At 37.1% G+C, this 18,214-nt stretch overlaps 1 protein-coding gene and 1 long non-coding RNA gene across 5 annotated transcripts in view; both read left to right on the top strand.

Moving 5' to 3' along the window:
- Positions 1 to 18,214, top strand: part of LOC140334062 (uncharacterized) — a 420,558-nt gene that overhangs the window by 384,518 nt on the left and 17,826 nt on the right. The window lies entirely within an intron of this gene.
- RHOBTB3 (Rho related BTB domain containing 3) overlaps positions 3,697 to 18,214 on the top strand; it is a 32,344-nt gene continuing 17,826 nt past the window's right edge. Inside the window, exons 1-4 of one of the 4 annotated variants that reach the window (XM_072416142.1) lie at positions 3,699 to 3,932; positions 7,097 to 7,274; positions 8,192 to 8,384; positions 10,196 to 10,350. In XM_072416142.1, coding sequence (XP_072272243.1) covers positions 3,904 to 3,932; positions 7,097 to 7,274; positions 8,192 to 8,384; positions 10,196 to 10,350 — 555 coding nt within the window. In that variant the 5' untranslated portion in view covers positions 3,699 to 3,903. Of the gene's footprint in view, positions 3,933 to 7,096; positions 7,275 to 8,191; positions 8,385 to 9,158; positions 9,217 to 10,195; positions 10,351 to 18,214 lie in introns of those variants that run through there. The other 3 variants (XM_072416144.1, XM_072416143.1, XM_072416145.1) reach the window with 3 other exon arrangements.

Genomic DNA, 18,214 nt, shown 5'->3' with positions numbered 1-18,214 from the left:
TTTTTTTCTACATGTATTGGCGAAAAATTTTCTATGTAGTCTACCTGATTGTTCAGGATGTTTATTATCTTAGCCTTTTATCTATGTATTGAGGGGGCAAAATATGAAAGCACATGCACAATAATACTGCTCAAACATTTTAAGGTTAAAAGTCATTTTGGAATGGACTGTATAGGGAATCTAAGGGGCATGCTAATGCAGTGAGAAGGGGCCCTGTGCAGTCCGCCTAGAATTCTATTAATTCTATTGATTTTCTATTAGTTTTCAGGGGTCTAACTGTGGGAAAAAGTTACTGCTTTCTAATTTGGATTGCAACAATATTTACACAATGATAAGGAATACCATACACATGAGTGGAGCTCTTATTTTGCATTTATTGTTTGCATGCAACCCCTCCACCAGCAACACATTTATGTTTTTAGATACAGATAATTTAGTGTTGATATTCTGTATACCAGTTTTATGAAATTATGATGGGAGTTAAAATTCAGGTAACACTTTTTTGGTTTGTGTAAAAGAGCTTTACTGTTTTTTTACTAAAATTATATATTTGTGGTGTATGGATGATTCTCTAAAAATCACACCTAACAGATCAGATGGTTTATTCTTTTATTTTTAGTGAAAGGTATTAGGAAAGGATTTTCAGTTAAATCTCCAGTGGTAATCTGGTAATTCTCATCAAAAAGAGCTTTCCTTGCCAAGATACAAAGCATCACTATAATAATAACTATATATATATATATATATATATATATATATATATATATATAGAATCAGTCATGAAAAAATCTAGGCTTTGACTGAGCCACTCTAGAACTTGCAATTTTTAGTTTCCATTTAGACGGTCCAATTTACTGGTATGTTTTGGCTCATTGTGGTGTTGCAGGCTCAAGTTCCGCTTCAGCTTTAATGTTCTTACAGATGATCTCACATGTTCCTCAAGGATGCTGTGATGCACGGTAGAATTCATGGTGGATTCTCTGACAGTGAGCTGGCCAAGTCCTGCTGAAGAAAAGCATCCCCAAACCATGACACTTCCACCTCCATGTTTCACAGTTGGTATGAGGTTCTTTTCCTGGAATTCTGTATTTAGTTTACGCCAAACATGTCCTCTGTTCTGGTGTCCAAATACATCAATTTTAAATTAATCTGTTAAAAGAACATTAGGTTTTGTCCATATTCTGCTTGGCAAACTTCAGTCTGGCTTTGATGTTTCTCATAGAGTGCAAAGGTTTCCTCCTTGCACACCTCCCATGCCAGGTAAAGGTGTGCAGTCTCTTTCTGATTCTAGAGGCATGCACTTTCACATTAAAAGTAGCAAGAGCCTGCTGTAGCTCCCATGATGACATTTTAGGGTTTTTGGAGACTTTTAGCATTTTGTCTGCTCTTGGGTGAGCTTGCTGCTGTATTGAAAGTCCTCCACTTGTAGACTATTTTCCATACAGTGGATGTTGGCTGATGGCTGATGTCAAAATTTTTTGAGATCTTTTTAAATCCCCTACCAGATTTATAAGCTGGTGTGTTCACCTGATGTAATACACCTGGGTATAATTGAAGCCATTTAAATGGGAATAAATGAGGGGGTGTCCTTAATAAATCCTTACCATAAAGTGCATGAAAAGTCTTTTCTTCGGTTTTAATTGTTTATATTACTTGAACCCCCCAGTATTGGTAAAATTGAGATTAAATATTTATACGTCTAAGAATGTTAAAAATGCATACAGGCTTTCATAGGGTGTCCTAATTTTCACATGAGTATATATATATATATATATATATATATATATATTTATATATATATAATCCATATCCATTACACTTAGGGAAATTAGGCATCCCTAGAGGACATGTCAAGATTTGTAACCAAGTAAGAAAAAGGTCAATCCACATTCTACTACTTACCACTAAAACAAATGAGAGCCTTTTGCTCCCTCCACCCTCCCATTATCCATGCACTTGTGCAATAAACAATTTCAAAATTTTACTCTAAAGTATCTGGCACCCATTATTCTGAACATCCTAAGCAAAGAATACACACCCTGAGAGAAATGTGCCTGGAACCTTATTGACAAATTGGTGTGATTTAGATGAATATTAATATTTTAAAGAAGAATAATAACAATAGGCTTAGAAATATAATGAAAGATGAAAAATAAAGACATATTATAAATGTTAATTTTTTAACTCCATAATAAAAAAAAAAAGTTGAAATCAGTGCCGACATAAGATTTTTTGACAACCAAAGTGAGGATGCCAATTCTTATCCCACTACATTCTGATTTTTGGGTTAGAAAAATATGAGTGATTTACACATTTTATTGTAGAAATAGACCCTGGACATTGCCATTGGTTACACAAGGAATACAACAAGTTAGCACTGTTAGCACTGGCTGGGTCAGACCTCTGTTGAATTAAATAAAAAAAAACAAGGATGACTCCATGGGTTTTAGAGTTGGCACGGTTTGACCACTAAAGCCTAGTTTACATGAATGTTTAAAACACCATGTTTAAATGCCAGTGTTTGTCATTTCTTTTCCAACTAATATACTGATACACACTAGAGACATGTTAGGCACTGAATTTTTGAACTACAAAGAGTACAACCTGAGAGGAATGTTCCTGAGAACTACTGCCAATGACCATTGTATTGTAATGATTGGTCTGCTAAATATTAGTATTTACCAAAAATTACTACTAACAGAACTACAAATGTAATCACCATTTGGTGGCTCTAAATTGCTCATACATTCTTCCAGGGAAAGGGCTATGGGCATTTAGAGCAGAAATAAACCTCTGGTCCCGCATCGTCCTGGTACCCTCCTTCGTTCCGTCGGGCATGCTATCTTTTTTTCCCTTCTTCCGCCTTCTGTTTGTCACCCTATCTTGTACTGTACAGGCGTGAGTTCGGGTGACATACTGTAGATGGGGGAAAAAGAGTTCCAACCCCACTATGAATGTGTGAGATTTGCATTTTTTACCCCATTGAAGAGCAGCCAGAAGCCTCCTAAAATGGGTGACATACCGGTATGTATCCCGGGAAGCTCTGTGCTCCAATTCTAAGAAGGGATGGAGTTTTACCCTTTTTTTTAATATGTGTTTTAACCCCCCCCCCCCTTCCTAAAAAAGGCCATTTTAACCTGATATAAAAGGATTGTCTACTGTTTTACATAAGGTAAAAATTTAAGTTTAGGTCTGCTTTGAGAAGAGTTTAGGGACATTCTTGTCCTTCTTTGCAAAGAAAAATACGTTCACAGCTGGATAAGCACATGCGAAACATGCTATGCTTTTTTAAGTGTTTATAAAAAAACATCTTTGTATCTAAAAAAAAAAGGCCCTAAATACTAGAGCAATGGCAGCCATTGTTACAGCTGCCCTAGTTGCTAAGCAACCAAGAATGTCACCTGGTGGGCACCTGGCATGAATTCACCTGAGATGGCTGATGATGGCTGCAGCAGGTGCCTGTTCTGTTGACCATAGCTGAGAATGGTGGCCTAAGCAAGACTTGAATCAGCTGTGAATAGTCTTGTGATGGGAAGTAGGGGGCACACTCTCATTTATATATATTTACACTGCAGCTATTTTAGTTGCAGCTGAGGGATTTGGCAGCACACAGCTCCCAGCATACTGATCAGTACTGATTTTACACATTTCTAATACAACAAGGCGATTGTACTGATGCTGTTTACCAGCATTCATGTCAGCTGCCCACATTCAGCTGTCCAGTGTTCTTGCTGACTGAGCAGGCAGTGTGCTGCATAGAGAACTGGGAGCAGCCAGAGCTGTATGGGATCTTCAGGTTGGGGAGGGCAGCTCCTACAATCAGAGCAAGCTGAATATTAACCCACACAGGACCTGTGACCAACTCTCCCATTTACTTCTCTGCACTGTACACAGAGCAATGTGATGAGCCTGGAGCTCAGAGACTCAGACATGTAAGTCAATCAGGGGGTTGTTTTGTGGGGGGGTTCTAGCACACACACAGATCCTGTGGCAGCATGAATGTCTCTGCATGGCCTGAATTTTACTTTGTGTGTATGATGGAACTGTGGGATCTATCATAGTGAGATGAGATCATTGCATCTAGTTTCAGGGACTGGGATATTGCTGTTTTTTTAATTTATTCAAAGTTTATAATGAATGATTTTAACTATAGCAATCTAATATGTTTATAGCTGAAGAAGTAGTAATGTATATTTAAACATATTAAAAATAATTTAATGCATGGATTATTGTATAAAGAAGTGAACACCCTAATGATACAGAACACCATGAATTGGTTTGACGAGCTGGAAAGTTCCAATCATTGTCAGATTAGCCTGTTTTTATGGCAGTATTTACTGAACTACTGCACCAGTTCTTCATGTAGATAAGAACAGGACAGCGGCAATATAAAAATCTCATTCATTATAAAGTTTGATTTTTTATAAAGCATTCACTTGGCACATTCCACTGTATAAAAGAGGAAATCGGAGGTAAAAGTTTACCACATAATCGAAATGTGTTCTATAGTCAGACTACAACATGTAGGGGTTGTGATGTGACATGTTACAGCTTTCTTAAAGGGAACATCAGAAGGAAAATATATTTGCAAATGTATTCACCAGCAGCTAAACTTTACAGGACTGTTACACTATTGCATCATGGTAACATGATTACATAAAATATCCAATATATAGAGAGAATGGGACTTTTAATGGTCAAATACAATATTTTTGGTGCTTTAAAATAATATAGTTTACATATTACATTCATATTAAAGGTACACACATTTATAAATATCTGGTTTACCACCAGATGCTATAGATTAAAGTCCGTAAGTGAGTCCAACACAACCACCTTTACTGGTTTACAAAAAAATCTTCCAAAAGCTACGTACACACGTCCAATGGTTTTCGCCCGATAATTGGCTCAGGTCCAATATTGGACAAGAATCTGGCATGTGTACAGCGCCCTTCGTTCATTGTTGAACGACCATCCTGGCGGATCCACAGACGATGGACGACGAACGATCCTATTGCAAGGGGGAGAGCGGACAGCAGGGTCAACTATAATTGCACATGTGTAAGCAGCTTAAGAAGGTGTGCATATAGCAAGTGTATGATGACCAATATCTCGGCCCCTAATGCCCGTAAGCGCAGCATATGGAATTAAATGTATAAAAAGTATTTCAAACCATAGTCATCCACATTAATGTTCACATTCAAGTCGGTTTATTCAATTCAGTTTTGTTGTTTGTTCAATACACAAGTTCTAGGAAGTTGATGTGCAATCAAAAGTGGGTGGGGGTTCCAAGGAGATTTCTGGGAGTCCAAGTAGCTTGATAACAACTATCATAATTTAAGGGATGCATTTATAGGTAATATGTACTCAAGGCTGTGTAGGCTACCATAGTTAACCACATTCTGAAAATGCTGATCGTCACTAAAATGTCATTGGCATGCAACAAGCGTAGCCACAGCAATGTCAGAACTGGTGCTCTGTATGATTGTAACAGGTTGGGGACTCCAAATGCATAAAACTGCTGTCAGTCAGTCAGGATGAGGTTCAAGTAAATAGCATTTTAAGAATCCAAGGTCAGCAGTGGTGGTCCCCATATTTTCTTTTTTTGTTGTTGATGTTCTTTACAGGTGCACATAGTTGATTTGGAGCCCATAACTCTCCATCATGTTTATAATGCATTGGGAAACCACTATATAGCATACTCTAACCTGGCACTCTATATCTTTCATTTATGGCTAGGATCATTTCAGATATTCATACCTACAGTACAAACAAGGGAGAGGTCCCACTCTCCCAAGCGATGTATATGTAGGCTGTCAAATTCCCATTTACTATTACCTTGAGGAAACTCATAGATATAGAAAGGCAGTCGGTTCAAAAGTTATGATATATGACCATTCCATTAATAGGCAACCTTTGCTGGCCAAAAGTTCTGGAAGACATTGCACTGGCATAAGCCTGAAAGTTCTATTTCTAAGGAAATAAAGAGAGAAATTCACAAAATGTCAATGATAGCTGCTTTATGCAGGACATAATTGGTGCAAAGAAGATAAATCTTGAAGCTTTTGCACAGATATCCTGAAACACACAGGATGTGATTGATAGTAATATCACTAGCCTGTATTGTGGGAAAGGAGGTAGTGTGTCACTTAAGCTGCGTACACACTTTCAATTTTTGTCGTTGGAAAGGATCTTTCACGATCCTTTCCAACGACAAGGGACTGCACAATGCATGAACGGTGCTGTACATACAGCACCGTTCATACTCTATGGAGAGGGGCGGGGGAGAGCGACGGAGCGGCATCCTGCTGCGCGCTCTCCCCCTTCCCTTTCATTAGGATCGGTTGTCGTCCATCGTCCGTGGATCCGGCAGGACGGTCGTTCGGACGATGGACGACACCGACTGTACACACGGCAGATTTTCGCCCGATATTTGGCCGATGCCGATTATCGGGAGATAAAAATCTGCAGTGTGTACGTAGCTTTACTCCTTCATACTTGGATCAAATTATCAGTAGAGGTAAATATAGACCTTGGAGGGAATCTAACACAAAATGAGGAGCATAGGTTTAGTATTTTTAGTATTTTTTTTTCTGATAGGTGTATTTCAATATTGAAAACTTTGAATGCAAGGCGGCTGTCACTGAGGAAGGAGTTAATAGATTTTGGAAGGTGACCAAGAGTACCTGGCTTACTCAAACACAGTTTTCCTAAAGCCAATAACCCTGGCAAATATATAAAAAACACATTATGATTTCATCTAACTGTTATTTCACCTAGATAAATATGATAAAGGTTAACACTTGGGGTGTCTGCTTAATGTAAAGACAAGATTACCAAATGTGCACAGAAATAAACACGAATGTATTGGAGGCAGGGGGTGATGCTAATGTAAAGATTTGCTTATGAGTTTAGTTGCCCTTATTTCTAATTCTACAAATTTTTCCAGCATTCTATTTTCAGTATATACTCAGCTTGAATTACCCAAGCCTACTTCAAACAGAACCCTGTAACACTGTTTGAATTATCCATTTAGCTATCTATTTATTTAAACTGCTCAAATAAAAAGAGTAAATAACATTTGTATTTGTTTAAGGTCAATTGGGATTCTATCACTTGGGAAAGAGGACAATGAAAATCATTCAAGCTTGGTCTCTTTATACCTTGGCCATAGAGCTAATAATTCTCACACTCAAGAACACCCAGATCTCAAAGTCTACCAAGGCACTGTTCTGGGTAATGTCCAGGTAGCAGTGTATGAATATAGTGACTGGGTAAGTACTTTGTTATAAAAAGATGGCCTATATTCATTGTTCAATAATAATGTTTCTGTCCTAGGGTACAAGTGGAGAAGTTTCTAAGTATGACACCTGTGTCTGCAAAACTAAACTGTCACAATGATCTAAATTCTTTAAAACTTCCTCCTCTATGCATTCATACATCCCTTTATGTCTCAAAAGCCGTGGCTCAGTACTATTCTAAAAGAAATGTCTGCAGTAAGAAATATGTAGGCTGCTATTGCTGATCTGCTTCTGCAAGTACTAGTTATCTTTCTGTATCTGACTTCCATACTTTGAGTTAACGACCAAGAACAAGTCAAAGTGAAAATTTGATCTGGATACTTGTTCATACATTATGGAAATTTCCTTTGTTACTGACTTATCATGCTATGTTTTGCACTTTGTCTTTGTGTGTACACACAAAGGGGGGGGGGGGGGGGATTGTGGTATAGGCAAGACATTACTTGTTCATATCCAAGCATCCCCAATGAAAATTGTAATCAGTACAAGTAGTAAAATTACAAAATTTCACTTTAAAACTGCTAAAACAAGCAGTCTGAAGCAGCAGTGCCATAGAATTTACACTGCAAATGATAAAGAGTTATTAGGCTGCAGGCTCAGGAATACTGAGGCACATTTGTATTTGCGCCGCCATTTTTTGTTTGTCATAAATTGAAGACAGAAGGTATTTTTGGAGGTCATGTTTATACATAATTACATTTCTTTACTTTTATAAGGTTCAGTGATACTTTTATTTTTTTCTCATACAAATACTATAAACTGAATTCTGATTCTAACTGGCATTTTATTTGACCTGTGCTTTCTGCACCAGCAATAAGTGGTAGAGAAGTATTTTATTTTATAAATGTCAATTTACTATAAACCATTTTCTGTTTAACATACTTTTGAAGGAAGCCTTTGACAGTGACTCACAGGGATCTCAGAAAAGACTTCAAGAAACAGATATTGTTGTAATCAAATTCTCCATCAATGACAAGACTTCCTTTTTGGATATAAAAAATAATTTTGTGCCAATAGTAAAACAAGTCTTCAACCATGGCTTTGTTCCAGTTCTGGTCCTAGCCATTGGTACCAGACAAAATGGTGAGTACACCAGATTTTCTATTTATTGTACATATTTAGGCTATTTTATGCTGTTTGATTTAGGCTGTGTAAAGTCTTTAGAGGTTGCAGAGACATTATGTGATAGCAAAAGAACTTTGCAGTGCAACAACATGCTTTCTAAATTTGCAAACTCACTTATTGTGAGATATCTTTCAATGCTTCATTCACCCAGTGTCCCCACATTGGTATCAGTGTGTTTAATACTGACTTATTGTTGGTGTCAGTGGAAGGAATAGTTCCCCAAGGACTATATAAAAGCAAAATAAAGACCACAGTTTGGGGACCACTGCCTTAAAGCAAACCTGCTGGACTTGTAAACTATTTTTGACTCCAGAGTGAGAAGTAGAATGGGGTGGATATCTCCACTGATGGTTGTACCAGAAATAATTTATATTTTAAAGTAACAGTTTACCTCTAATCCCTGAAGATGACGTTTACAATGTATCGTGAGCTCAGAGCAACAAGATCGGGCTCAAACATAAACAGCTGCAGGATGATTTAAATTATGGTGGACCAGTGTGCATGTATGGCTTTGATGGTTAAATGAAGTGGTTAGATTTTGCATAACATTAGTAGCTGTTTAAAAGAACTCTGTGTTCCCCAGTTTAAATAGTGTCTGTAAGAACACTGTGTTGCCTGAAATAGAGTGCTTAAGGAAACAATCTTTTACTTGAGTGTCTAGCACTCAAGTATAAGTGTGACTCAAGGATAAGTGTACTTTCAAAGTATGTACAGATAATCTGTGTCCCCCAGCAGATGCTGCTTGTTTGTATCCATAGGTGGACTGGAGTTTTGAATGCAGCAAGCCATGGTGAGTAATATCTAACTTTTGGTACATACGAGAAGGAGAGTGCCATTTACATTTGTTAACTACAATTGGGGGGCAATGGATATCTGTGCTTTACAATTGAAAATACACTTAGGTGTATGACAATAAAGACTTCTTGCCAATGCTTAAAGACATCTATATTGCTGTATACACAATATTGTTTGTGTTTTATCACCCAGAACAACTTTGTTTTAGTACTTGGCAGATATGATACCACTCTCATGTGTACATGTGTACAGCTAATGTTTCTGTAATAGCATTATAGAGTGTATCACACATTTTTAGTGAAAATATAATTAGTGCTTTAAAAGTCCTTATAATTGGTTCTGTTTTAATTGCAAAAAATTGGTGGATGTGGCACAAAAATATATATACTGATCCCTGGTTTACTTGCCCGTGAATATACTGTTTCTGTATATTGTTCTGACATATTTTGTTATCTTGTGTAGAATATAAGGCAAGATAAATAGCTGAAATTCTTTGGGCCAAAGTGTAAAAGAAGTTAATATTTAGCTCTGTATCTTTCTCAGCTGTAAACTAAATCAGCAGCTGGTCTGAAATACTTGAATGTAGACTATCAATTTATCTTACAAGTAAAGATTGAAAGTAAAACATTTAAATGTATTGGTATACTACCTTGGGTGCTTAAACACCTCTATTCCCAACAGACACATAGCCAAATTCTGAGAATGCGTGTTTGAGTTTTAGGTCTCAGGTGTACAAGAAAAAGATAAATGTTTTGCTAACATAGATCAGCTTCTATCAAAACATTGATTAAACTTCACCAATCCTTTATAACTTTTTTTTTTTTTTTTTTTAGGATATTGACCATTTTATTTGCTCACTTCATATGCTTCATAAAAAAATAAAAGAATCTATAAATGTATGCAGCATTTGTCATATGCAGGATAAGCAATGTATGTAGATAATTATTGAGTCAATAATGTCATTTATTTTGTAGATGGTCCATCCTGTACTTGTCCTATGTGCTGCTCAGACAGAGAGATTTCTGTCACTGCTAATGAAGGGCTACAGCTTGCCAAGGACATAGGAGCAACCTATTTAGAACTGCTGGCTCTGGATTACTTCTATGTAGTGAAATACTTCGGAGGAGTGGTATGTACATAAAAACTGTGTTTAAATCAGTTATTACCTGCCGAGGCTTTGCATTTGCCACTTAAATATTTAATCAATGTTAGAGATAGTATCATAGTAAAATCCGTGCAGGGAATGTACATAAAGGTAATTTAGAACAGCAAGGTAAAAGTCAGTGATAGTGTATAAACTATGTGTGTAAATTGGAACTATATGTTCCAATTACCTAACAAGATTCTGTTTTAATGTTCAGATGGTTTCCTATTGTTGCTTTGGTTTACTTATTTTTTTGTGCACATTCATTGCTCTCTATTCTGTTACTAAAAGAAGACATTTGTTTTCAGTGCTGACAGTGCCAAGCTCCCCTGTGCTTATAAGCAGTGTGAACTGCACCTGGCCAGTTTGAGTACTGCAATAAAGCTCACCTAACACTAATTTGTCTCTTATATGAACATTTAACAATAACCTAAACATACAGATACCAGGCTCTCCCTCTGTGTAAATATTCTTCAATCATGTTGTGGCTCCAAGTCTTTCTATTACTTCTAGTAGTATGCACAGATTGATGCATGTTCTCCTTGGTTGGACAAAAGAAGTAGCAGCTCAGTGGCACACAGTACATAGCTGCACCCTGCATGACAATTCCCTGGTATGCCACTGGTGAGTTTTTACCACCAATAAGATCATTGTTGTGATATAGGCTTAAGGGAGACCAACAGATTATATAATATAATTACGTTCAATATACACGACATTTGTACTTTAAAGAACATGTAAAATGTCCTTGCTGTTCTCAGGATATATAACTGATGACACATCCCTATTATTTAAAAAAGACACCATATCATTGGTCTTTATCAGCATCCAAATGTTTTAAATCTATGCATCAATGCATCAAATGTAGTTATAAACATCTATAATGGATACCAACGTTTCTTTTATTAACAAAGATTCTTGTGTCCATACATTCTTGTGCATGATAATATAATATATCTTTTACACTGTAATGGATTAATTAGTCTTTATATTTCGCAGACATAAAATCTGCTTCATCAGCAGTATTAGTGACTGAGCCATGGCTGAAACGTTTTCTTGACGTTTTCATTTTGCTACTTTTTTGATAGTTTTGCAAATTATTTAGCTTGTGCAGATGTCCTGTTACTCCCTTCCCGTGTCTAAATGCTTAAAATTTGTGTTGATAGTGCTGTTAGGGGGAAGAGATTCACCCTTTTTCAGTGGGCCTGATTTAATAAAGCTCTTCAAGGCTAGAAAGGATACACTTTCATCAGTGAACTTGGGTTATCCAACAAGCCTGTACCTTTATTAAAAGTTTCTATTAAACTCCTACAGGTCAATTTTAAAGTTCTGCATTCTGGACTGTGTGATTTCACAGTGATGACCTATGAGAAACCTTTTTTTGCATTTAAAATTGTTTTGTTGTTTCACTGTTTCAATCGTCCTTAAGCATGGAAATATAATATAACATAAAACCAGATGTAGCCTGCTACACCTCCTACATTCTCCTGCATTATGCCCTTTGAAGAAATCTGGACTTTTCTATACCCTTACATTTATTGTATATAGTTTGGTAATATTTACACTATGGTGTATTCAATACCAATTATGTAGGGAAACCAGAGCCTATTAGGAATAGTTTAGTGCTCAGTGTAACATAACCTAATATTTTAGATGGGTGATGTTAAAAACGTTTTTCTTCATTTTCTTGTGTTTGCGTCATACGACCTCTCCAGGTAACTGATTAAATTCTAATGAATGCAGTTCTGAATGAGTTATTAGGCAACTCCATTACCTACCAGGAAATCTTTCAATGTTCATTGTGCTCATTAGAAATGATTAACTAACATATATTGTTGCCTGAAGGTTTTTTTATTTTAATTTTTGAATGATAAATTAAACTGAAACTAATGATTGTTTTTAGTGACTGGACATGGATTTATCCAATAATTTTTTTATATAGGAATGACAGAGAATTAATGATCGATATTATCTATGACCACATATTTAGCAACCATGTATACAGAACATCCATTCACCTTAGGCCCTGCTTTCAAAACAAGGTTATGATATATCAAAACAGACATGAAGAAAAATATACCAAGTATGTAAAACTGCCTAAATGTACAGAGGAACCTAATCTAATCGAGTCACTGTGTCCCTATAACAACCATACAAATGTTTGCACTAGGACTATTCAAGGTAAAAGCAAGTTAATCAAGCCCAAGATTCTGTGGTGCCAGGCAGTGGTGCTACCTGCTTCGGCTCAATCTAACATGGTGGTAGCCATTCTAAAATTCAGAAAAAAATAAAACTAGAACCCAGTCAGTACGTTTCCTTACCTAGCCTGATTAAGAAAACACACTGTTCCTAATGACTGATGAAATCTGACTTAATGCTGTTGGCTAATGCATATTAGCCATGCTTTATGAAATATTCCCATATTTATGTATCTAAAGTTTAATGTATTAATGCCTAAAATATCTCTAATTAGCAAGACTGTTCCATTAAACTTCTAAATGCCCTAGTTATCCAACAAGTCTCATATGACTTCAATAAAATTATAAGCAGTGCAGATTGTTAAAGATTAGACATTTGTATAAATGGATTAAATGTAATATACCAAAGAGCAACAATTTCTTAACAGTGATCCTGGAGTTCAGATGAAAAAAACTGGTTTGGGTAGCCATGGCAAAATCTGTTACAACACCTTGATTCCTCTCTTATTTTATCCAATCTGCTGTAGACTTGCTGATGTTCTAGGGATTATTGTCCTGTTGCATGACCCATTTTTTTCATGCAACAGGACATTACCTCTTAAGGGGAAGCGGCTTTCTCCTGGCAACTCTTCCAAACAAGCCATACTTTTTCAGTCTTTTTCTAATTTTACTCTTGTGGACTTCAATATTTACCATGCCAACTGAGATCTGTAGCATTTGAAATGTAGCTCTTGGGTATTCTGCAATTTCTCCAAGCAATGCATGCAATGCATAGTCTGACCTTAGGGTAATTTTGCTGGGATGTTACAGTTAGGTCCATAAATATTTGTCAGAGACAACTTTTTTCTAATTTTGGTTCTGTACATTACCACAATTAATTTTAAATAAAACAACCCAGATGCAGGTGAACTGCAGACTTTCAGCTTTAATTCAGTGGGTTGAACAATAAGATTACATACAAATGTGAGGAACTAAAGCCTTTTTTTAACACAATCACTTCATTTCAGGGGCTCAAAAGTAATTAGACAAATTAAAAAGCTGAAAATAAAATGTTCATTTCTAATACTTGGTTGAAACCCCTTTGCTGGCAATGACAGCCTGTAGTCTTGAACTCATGGACATCACCAGGTGCTGGGTATCTTCCTTTTTAATGCTCTGCCAGGCCTTTACTGCAGCGGCTTTAGGTTGCTGTTTGTTTGTGGGCCTTTCTGTCTGAAGTTTAGTCTTCAGCAAGTGAAATGCATGCCCAATTGGGTTCAGATCAGGTGACTGACTTGACCATTCAAGAATATTCCACTTCTTTGCTTAATAAACTCCTGGGGGGCTTTGGCTGTATGTTTTGGGTTATTGTCCATCTGTATTATGAAACGCCTCCCAATCAATGTGACTGCATTTAGCTGGATTTGAGCAGACAGTATGTCTCTGAACACCTCAGAATTCATTCAGCTGCTTCTGTCCTGTGTCACATCATGGATAAACACTAGTGTCCCAGTGCCACTGGCAGCCCAAGCCATCACTCTGCCTGCGCCATGTTTTACAGATGATGTGGTATGCTTTGGATCATGAGCTGTTCCACGCCTTCTCCATACTTTTTTCTTGCCATCATTCTGGTAAAGGTTGATCCTGGTTTCATCTGTCCAAAGAATGTTTTTCCAGAACTGTGCTGAGCAAAGTCCAATCCAGCCTTCTATTCTTGAGGCTTATGAGTGGCTTGCACCTTGCAGTGCACCCTCTGTATTTACTTTCGTGTAGTCTTCTCTTTATGGTAGACTTGTATATCGATACCTATCGCCTACTTCCTGAAGAATGTTGTTCACTTGGTTGGCTGTTGTGAAGGGGTTTCTCTTCACCATGGAAATGATACTGCGGTCATCCTCCACTGTTGTCTTCCGTGGACGTCCGGGTCTTTTGGCATTGCTGAGTTTACCAGTACTTTGTTTCTTTCTCCTGATGTACAAAACTGTAGATTTTGCCACTCCTAATATTGTAGCAATTTATCAGATTTGCTACTTAAGGATGGCTTGTTTCACCTGCATGGAGAGCTTCTTTGACCGCATGTTGTCAAAATCTTCCACATGCAAGCACCCCCCCCCCCCAAATCAACTCAAGGCCTTTTATCTGCTTAATTGATAATAACATTATGAAGGAATTGCCCACACCAGCCCATGAAATAGCTTTTGAGTCAATTTTCCAATTACTTTTGAGCCCCTGAAATAAGTGATTGTGTTAAAAAAAGGTTTTAGTTCCTCACATTTTTATACAATCTTTTTGTTCAACCCACTGAATTAAAGCTGAAAGTCTGCATCTGAGTTGTTTCATTTAAAATTAATTGTGGTAATGTACAGAACCAAAATTAGAAAAAAGTTGTCTCTGTCCAAATATATATGGACCTAACTGTAACATCCCAGCAAAATTACCCTAAGGACAGACCATGCATTGCTTGGGGAAATTGCAGATTACCCAAGAGCTACATCTCAAATTCTACAGATCTACTGTATCTTCTGGGAATATTGGCAACTGTTTTAAATGTTGTCCACCTTTGAATAATCTTTCCTAACTTAGGCTGGGTCTACATGAACGATTTAAAAAATGCATATTAACGCTCCTACCACCTTTATATGTATTTTTATGCACTTTTATAAGCTTTTTAAAGCTTAACTTTAAAACGCTAAAAAACTTTTATAAACGCCTATGACACGGTTTACTGCGAATTGCCGTGATTTGCCGCGATTTTACATAAGCGTTTACAAAAGGTTTACCTTTAACCCTTTCAGGGAATGAGTACAGGGGTACATAAAACCCCCTTACTCATTCCCTGAAAGGGTTAAAATGTGTAAAGAAATTGGATGAGGTATAATGTTAAATTATTAAGGTTATCTCAATGACAGGATGATTCCCAGGGCTGCAATGAGCACAGCCCTGGAAATCCTCCTGACAGTGAGGGATCGCAGGGCACTAGGGGTTAAATGAGGACAAGCCTATCCATTCACCCCTAGTGCTCTGTGATTGGCTTTACGAGGTTTTACGTTTCTCAGCCATTCAGCACTAGACATGAATGGGGAGACTTGTGCCCATTCATCTCTAGTGCTCTGTGATTGGCTGAGAAATAGGAAACCCTGATGACAGCTCAAGCATCATCAGGATTTCTCTTTCCTCAGCCAATCAGAGCTTTACTATGCTGACAGCTCCGCTCCCCTGACCACTCCGGGAGCCCTAGAGGAGCTCTGACATGTGTTCTGTATCTCTAATACATGTTACAGCTCCTCTAGGGCTGCGGGAGTGATCAGGGAATGAGTAAGGGGTTTTATGTACCCCTGTACTCATTTCCCAGGGTGGGGTGGTGGATATCTGGGAGTCTTCTTATTAAAGGGGGCTTCCAGATTCCAAAGTCCTGCTAAAAACGTTTATAAAAGCCCCCATTGTTTTCAATGAAAGCTTTCATAAAAGCTTAAAAACGCTTGAAAAAGCCTCCATTGAGTTCAATGGAAGCGTTTTCAAGTGTTTTCATGCGTTTTAAATTTTTAAACATTGCAAGCAACGTTTAAGATAACACTCAAAAACGCGCCTGAAGGAAACGTCCTGGTGTAGATTAGCCAATTGGAATGCATGGGGACTTCAAACATGGGCTTTTAAAGCCTCAGGTTAAACGCTGGGGAAACAGTCTGTGTAGACTAAGCCTTAAAATAGACCTCAGATTGTTTGGAAATGGTATTAAAACTCTTCCTAGATTGATGGGCAGCAACAATTGTTTCACTAAGATCATCGTTGATGTCTTTCCACTGTGGAATTGAATTAACACACACCTAAATGTTCAAGACCAGATTGCCAAATACTCCACTATAGAGGTGGTCACACTTACTGATGATTAGTTAATTTCGTTTTCCTGTCTGCTACTTACCATCCTAATTTCTCTTAAAGTAGTAAGGATGTAGTCATTTTGTCACACACTGTTGCTTCCTATTGTATATTGTATTTACTTGCTAAGAACCAGATCTTTTTTATCCCTATATGCAAATATTACAGTTGAAAAAGAGTTTACTGTCATTTTTTATTACTGTAAATGTTTTTTACCATGTTTTTATTTTATTTAGTAGAGATCTGGATCAAAGCAAACCAGTGGGCTAGCTGTTACTTGTAATTGGATTACACTCTTGTTACTTCATGTGCCTGTATGTATGTATCTTTTATGTCCAGAGTACACAAGTTTTGCTGGTCTGTTACACAAATAGTGACCAGACCTTGTCTGGGGGCTCCATTGGCCATCCCCTTCAGCACTGCATGCCTTTCTGGATGATGAGGATTTCTATACTTACATACAGGTTGCGATTACAAATATGAGGGCAGAGGGGACTGGGTGCAAGGTTTACATATCTTACGATTGAAGAAATTAACCCTAAAGATTAGATGGACTAGGGAAAAGAAATTTTTTTTTTATAATCTGTTATGCACAAGAAATATTTTCTATCGGTAAAGGTCCTGCACTGAGCACTTGGGGTGCGTGCCATCTGTAATATTGCCACATGGGTTTTTATATTTAAATCGGTTGAGAATTCTTCGAGTGGCATTAAGCAGACAATAGCAGAAATGTTCTGTGAACAGACATATATTGTTTAACTAGTTTCCCTAAGGCAAAAATGTTTAATTAACCTTTTAAACACAATTACACATAGGTGACAGGACATTTTTAAGGTCACCCAAAGACTAGTCAGCTTGAAACAATTACTGAGCCCTGTCGCTCAGTGTTTATTACTGTGCCACTGTTGTGTACAAACAGGTTTTTCCTTACTCGTATGTTGTCTAAACCTTATTTGTGATTTTTGAGGACAAAGCTGCCCTTTTAACCCAACCTAATTGATTTTTCTAGTGAGCCTCCAGGTCAGGAGAATAGTGCAAAAATGGAGTTGTACTACAAAAGCATTACCATCCCAAAGTTCAACTATTTGATAATATATTATATGGTTGCATGTCTTGTTAATATTGATCCCCGGTGCATTGTCTTTTAATCCAGTACCTCTGTGCTATCAACATTGGGGCAGAAGAACAATTTCTACTCCTAGGCTGGATTAATAGTAAACCCAACAAGTTTTTACCCTTACATTAGTTGTAAACTAAAACTAGCTTTCTACCCACATACTTGGGTATGATATCAATTTGCACTTTTGTGCCAGAACAAAAACACTGTGAAAATCTGATGTCTTTGAGCTGCTAAAAATGCTGCATACACATCCAGTTGATAGGGATTGTTTTGTTTGAAAGGTCTTTATTGATTACATTTTTATTTTTCAGTACCAAATGTTTCTGGTTGTGGAACTGACTCCTGCCTTTATACAATAAGCATGTATATTAGAAGAAATCTAAGAGCAAGATTTTATATGGCAATCCTAACATTGGATTAACTGTTCTAATTTACCTTATCTCTCTCGCATAATACACTGTAGTCTAAAGTATTGATGTCTTTTTAAAGACAATAACTTCCCTGTTGAGAGAATATGAATAAGCATCTATGTTTACTGTTAGCAATGTATGTCCAGTTTTTCAAAAGAAAGAGCTTGTTCTTTGTATTAAATCTAATTACACACCATGTCCAAATAATGTACATGCTTTCCAGAGTAGCTTTTTGGATTAATCATTATTGTTCAAGGCCAGCTTGT

Source organism: Pyxicephalus adspersus, chromosome 6 (assembly GCF_032062135.1).
Source record: "Pyxicephalus adspersus chromosome 6, UCB_Pads_2.0, whole genome shotgun sequence".
In the NCBI taxonomy this organism is placed as follows: domain Eukaryota; kingdom Metazoa; phylum Chordata; class Amphibia; order Anura; family Pyxicephalidae; genus Pyxicephalus; species Pyxicephalus adspersus.
The sequence above is the reverse complement of the archived record's forward strand: the minus strand, read 5'-3'. Positions and strand labels throughout refer to the sequence as shown.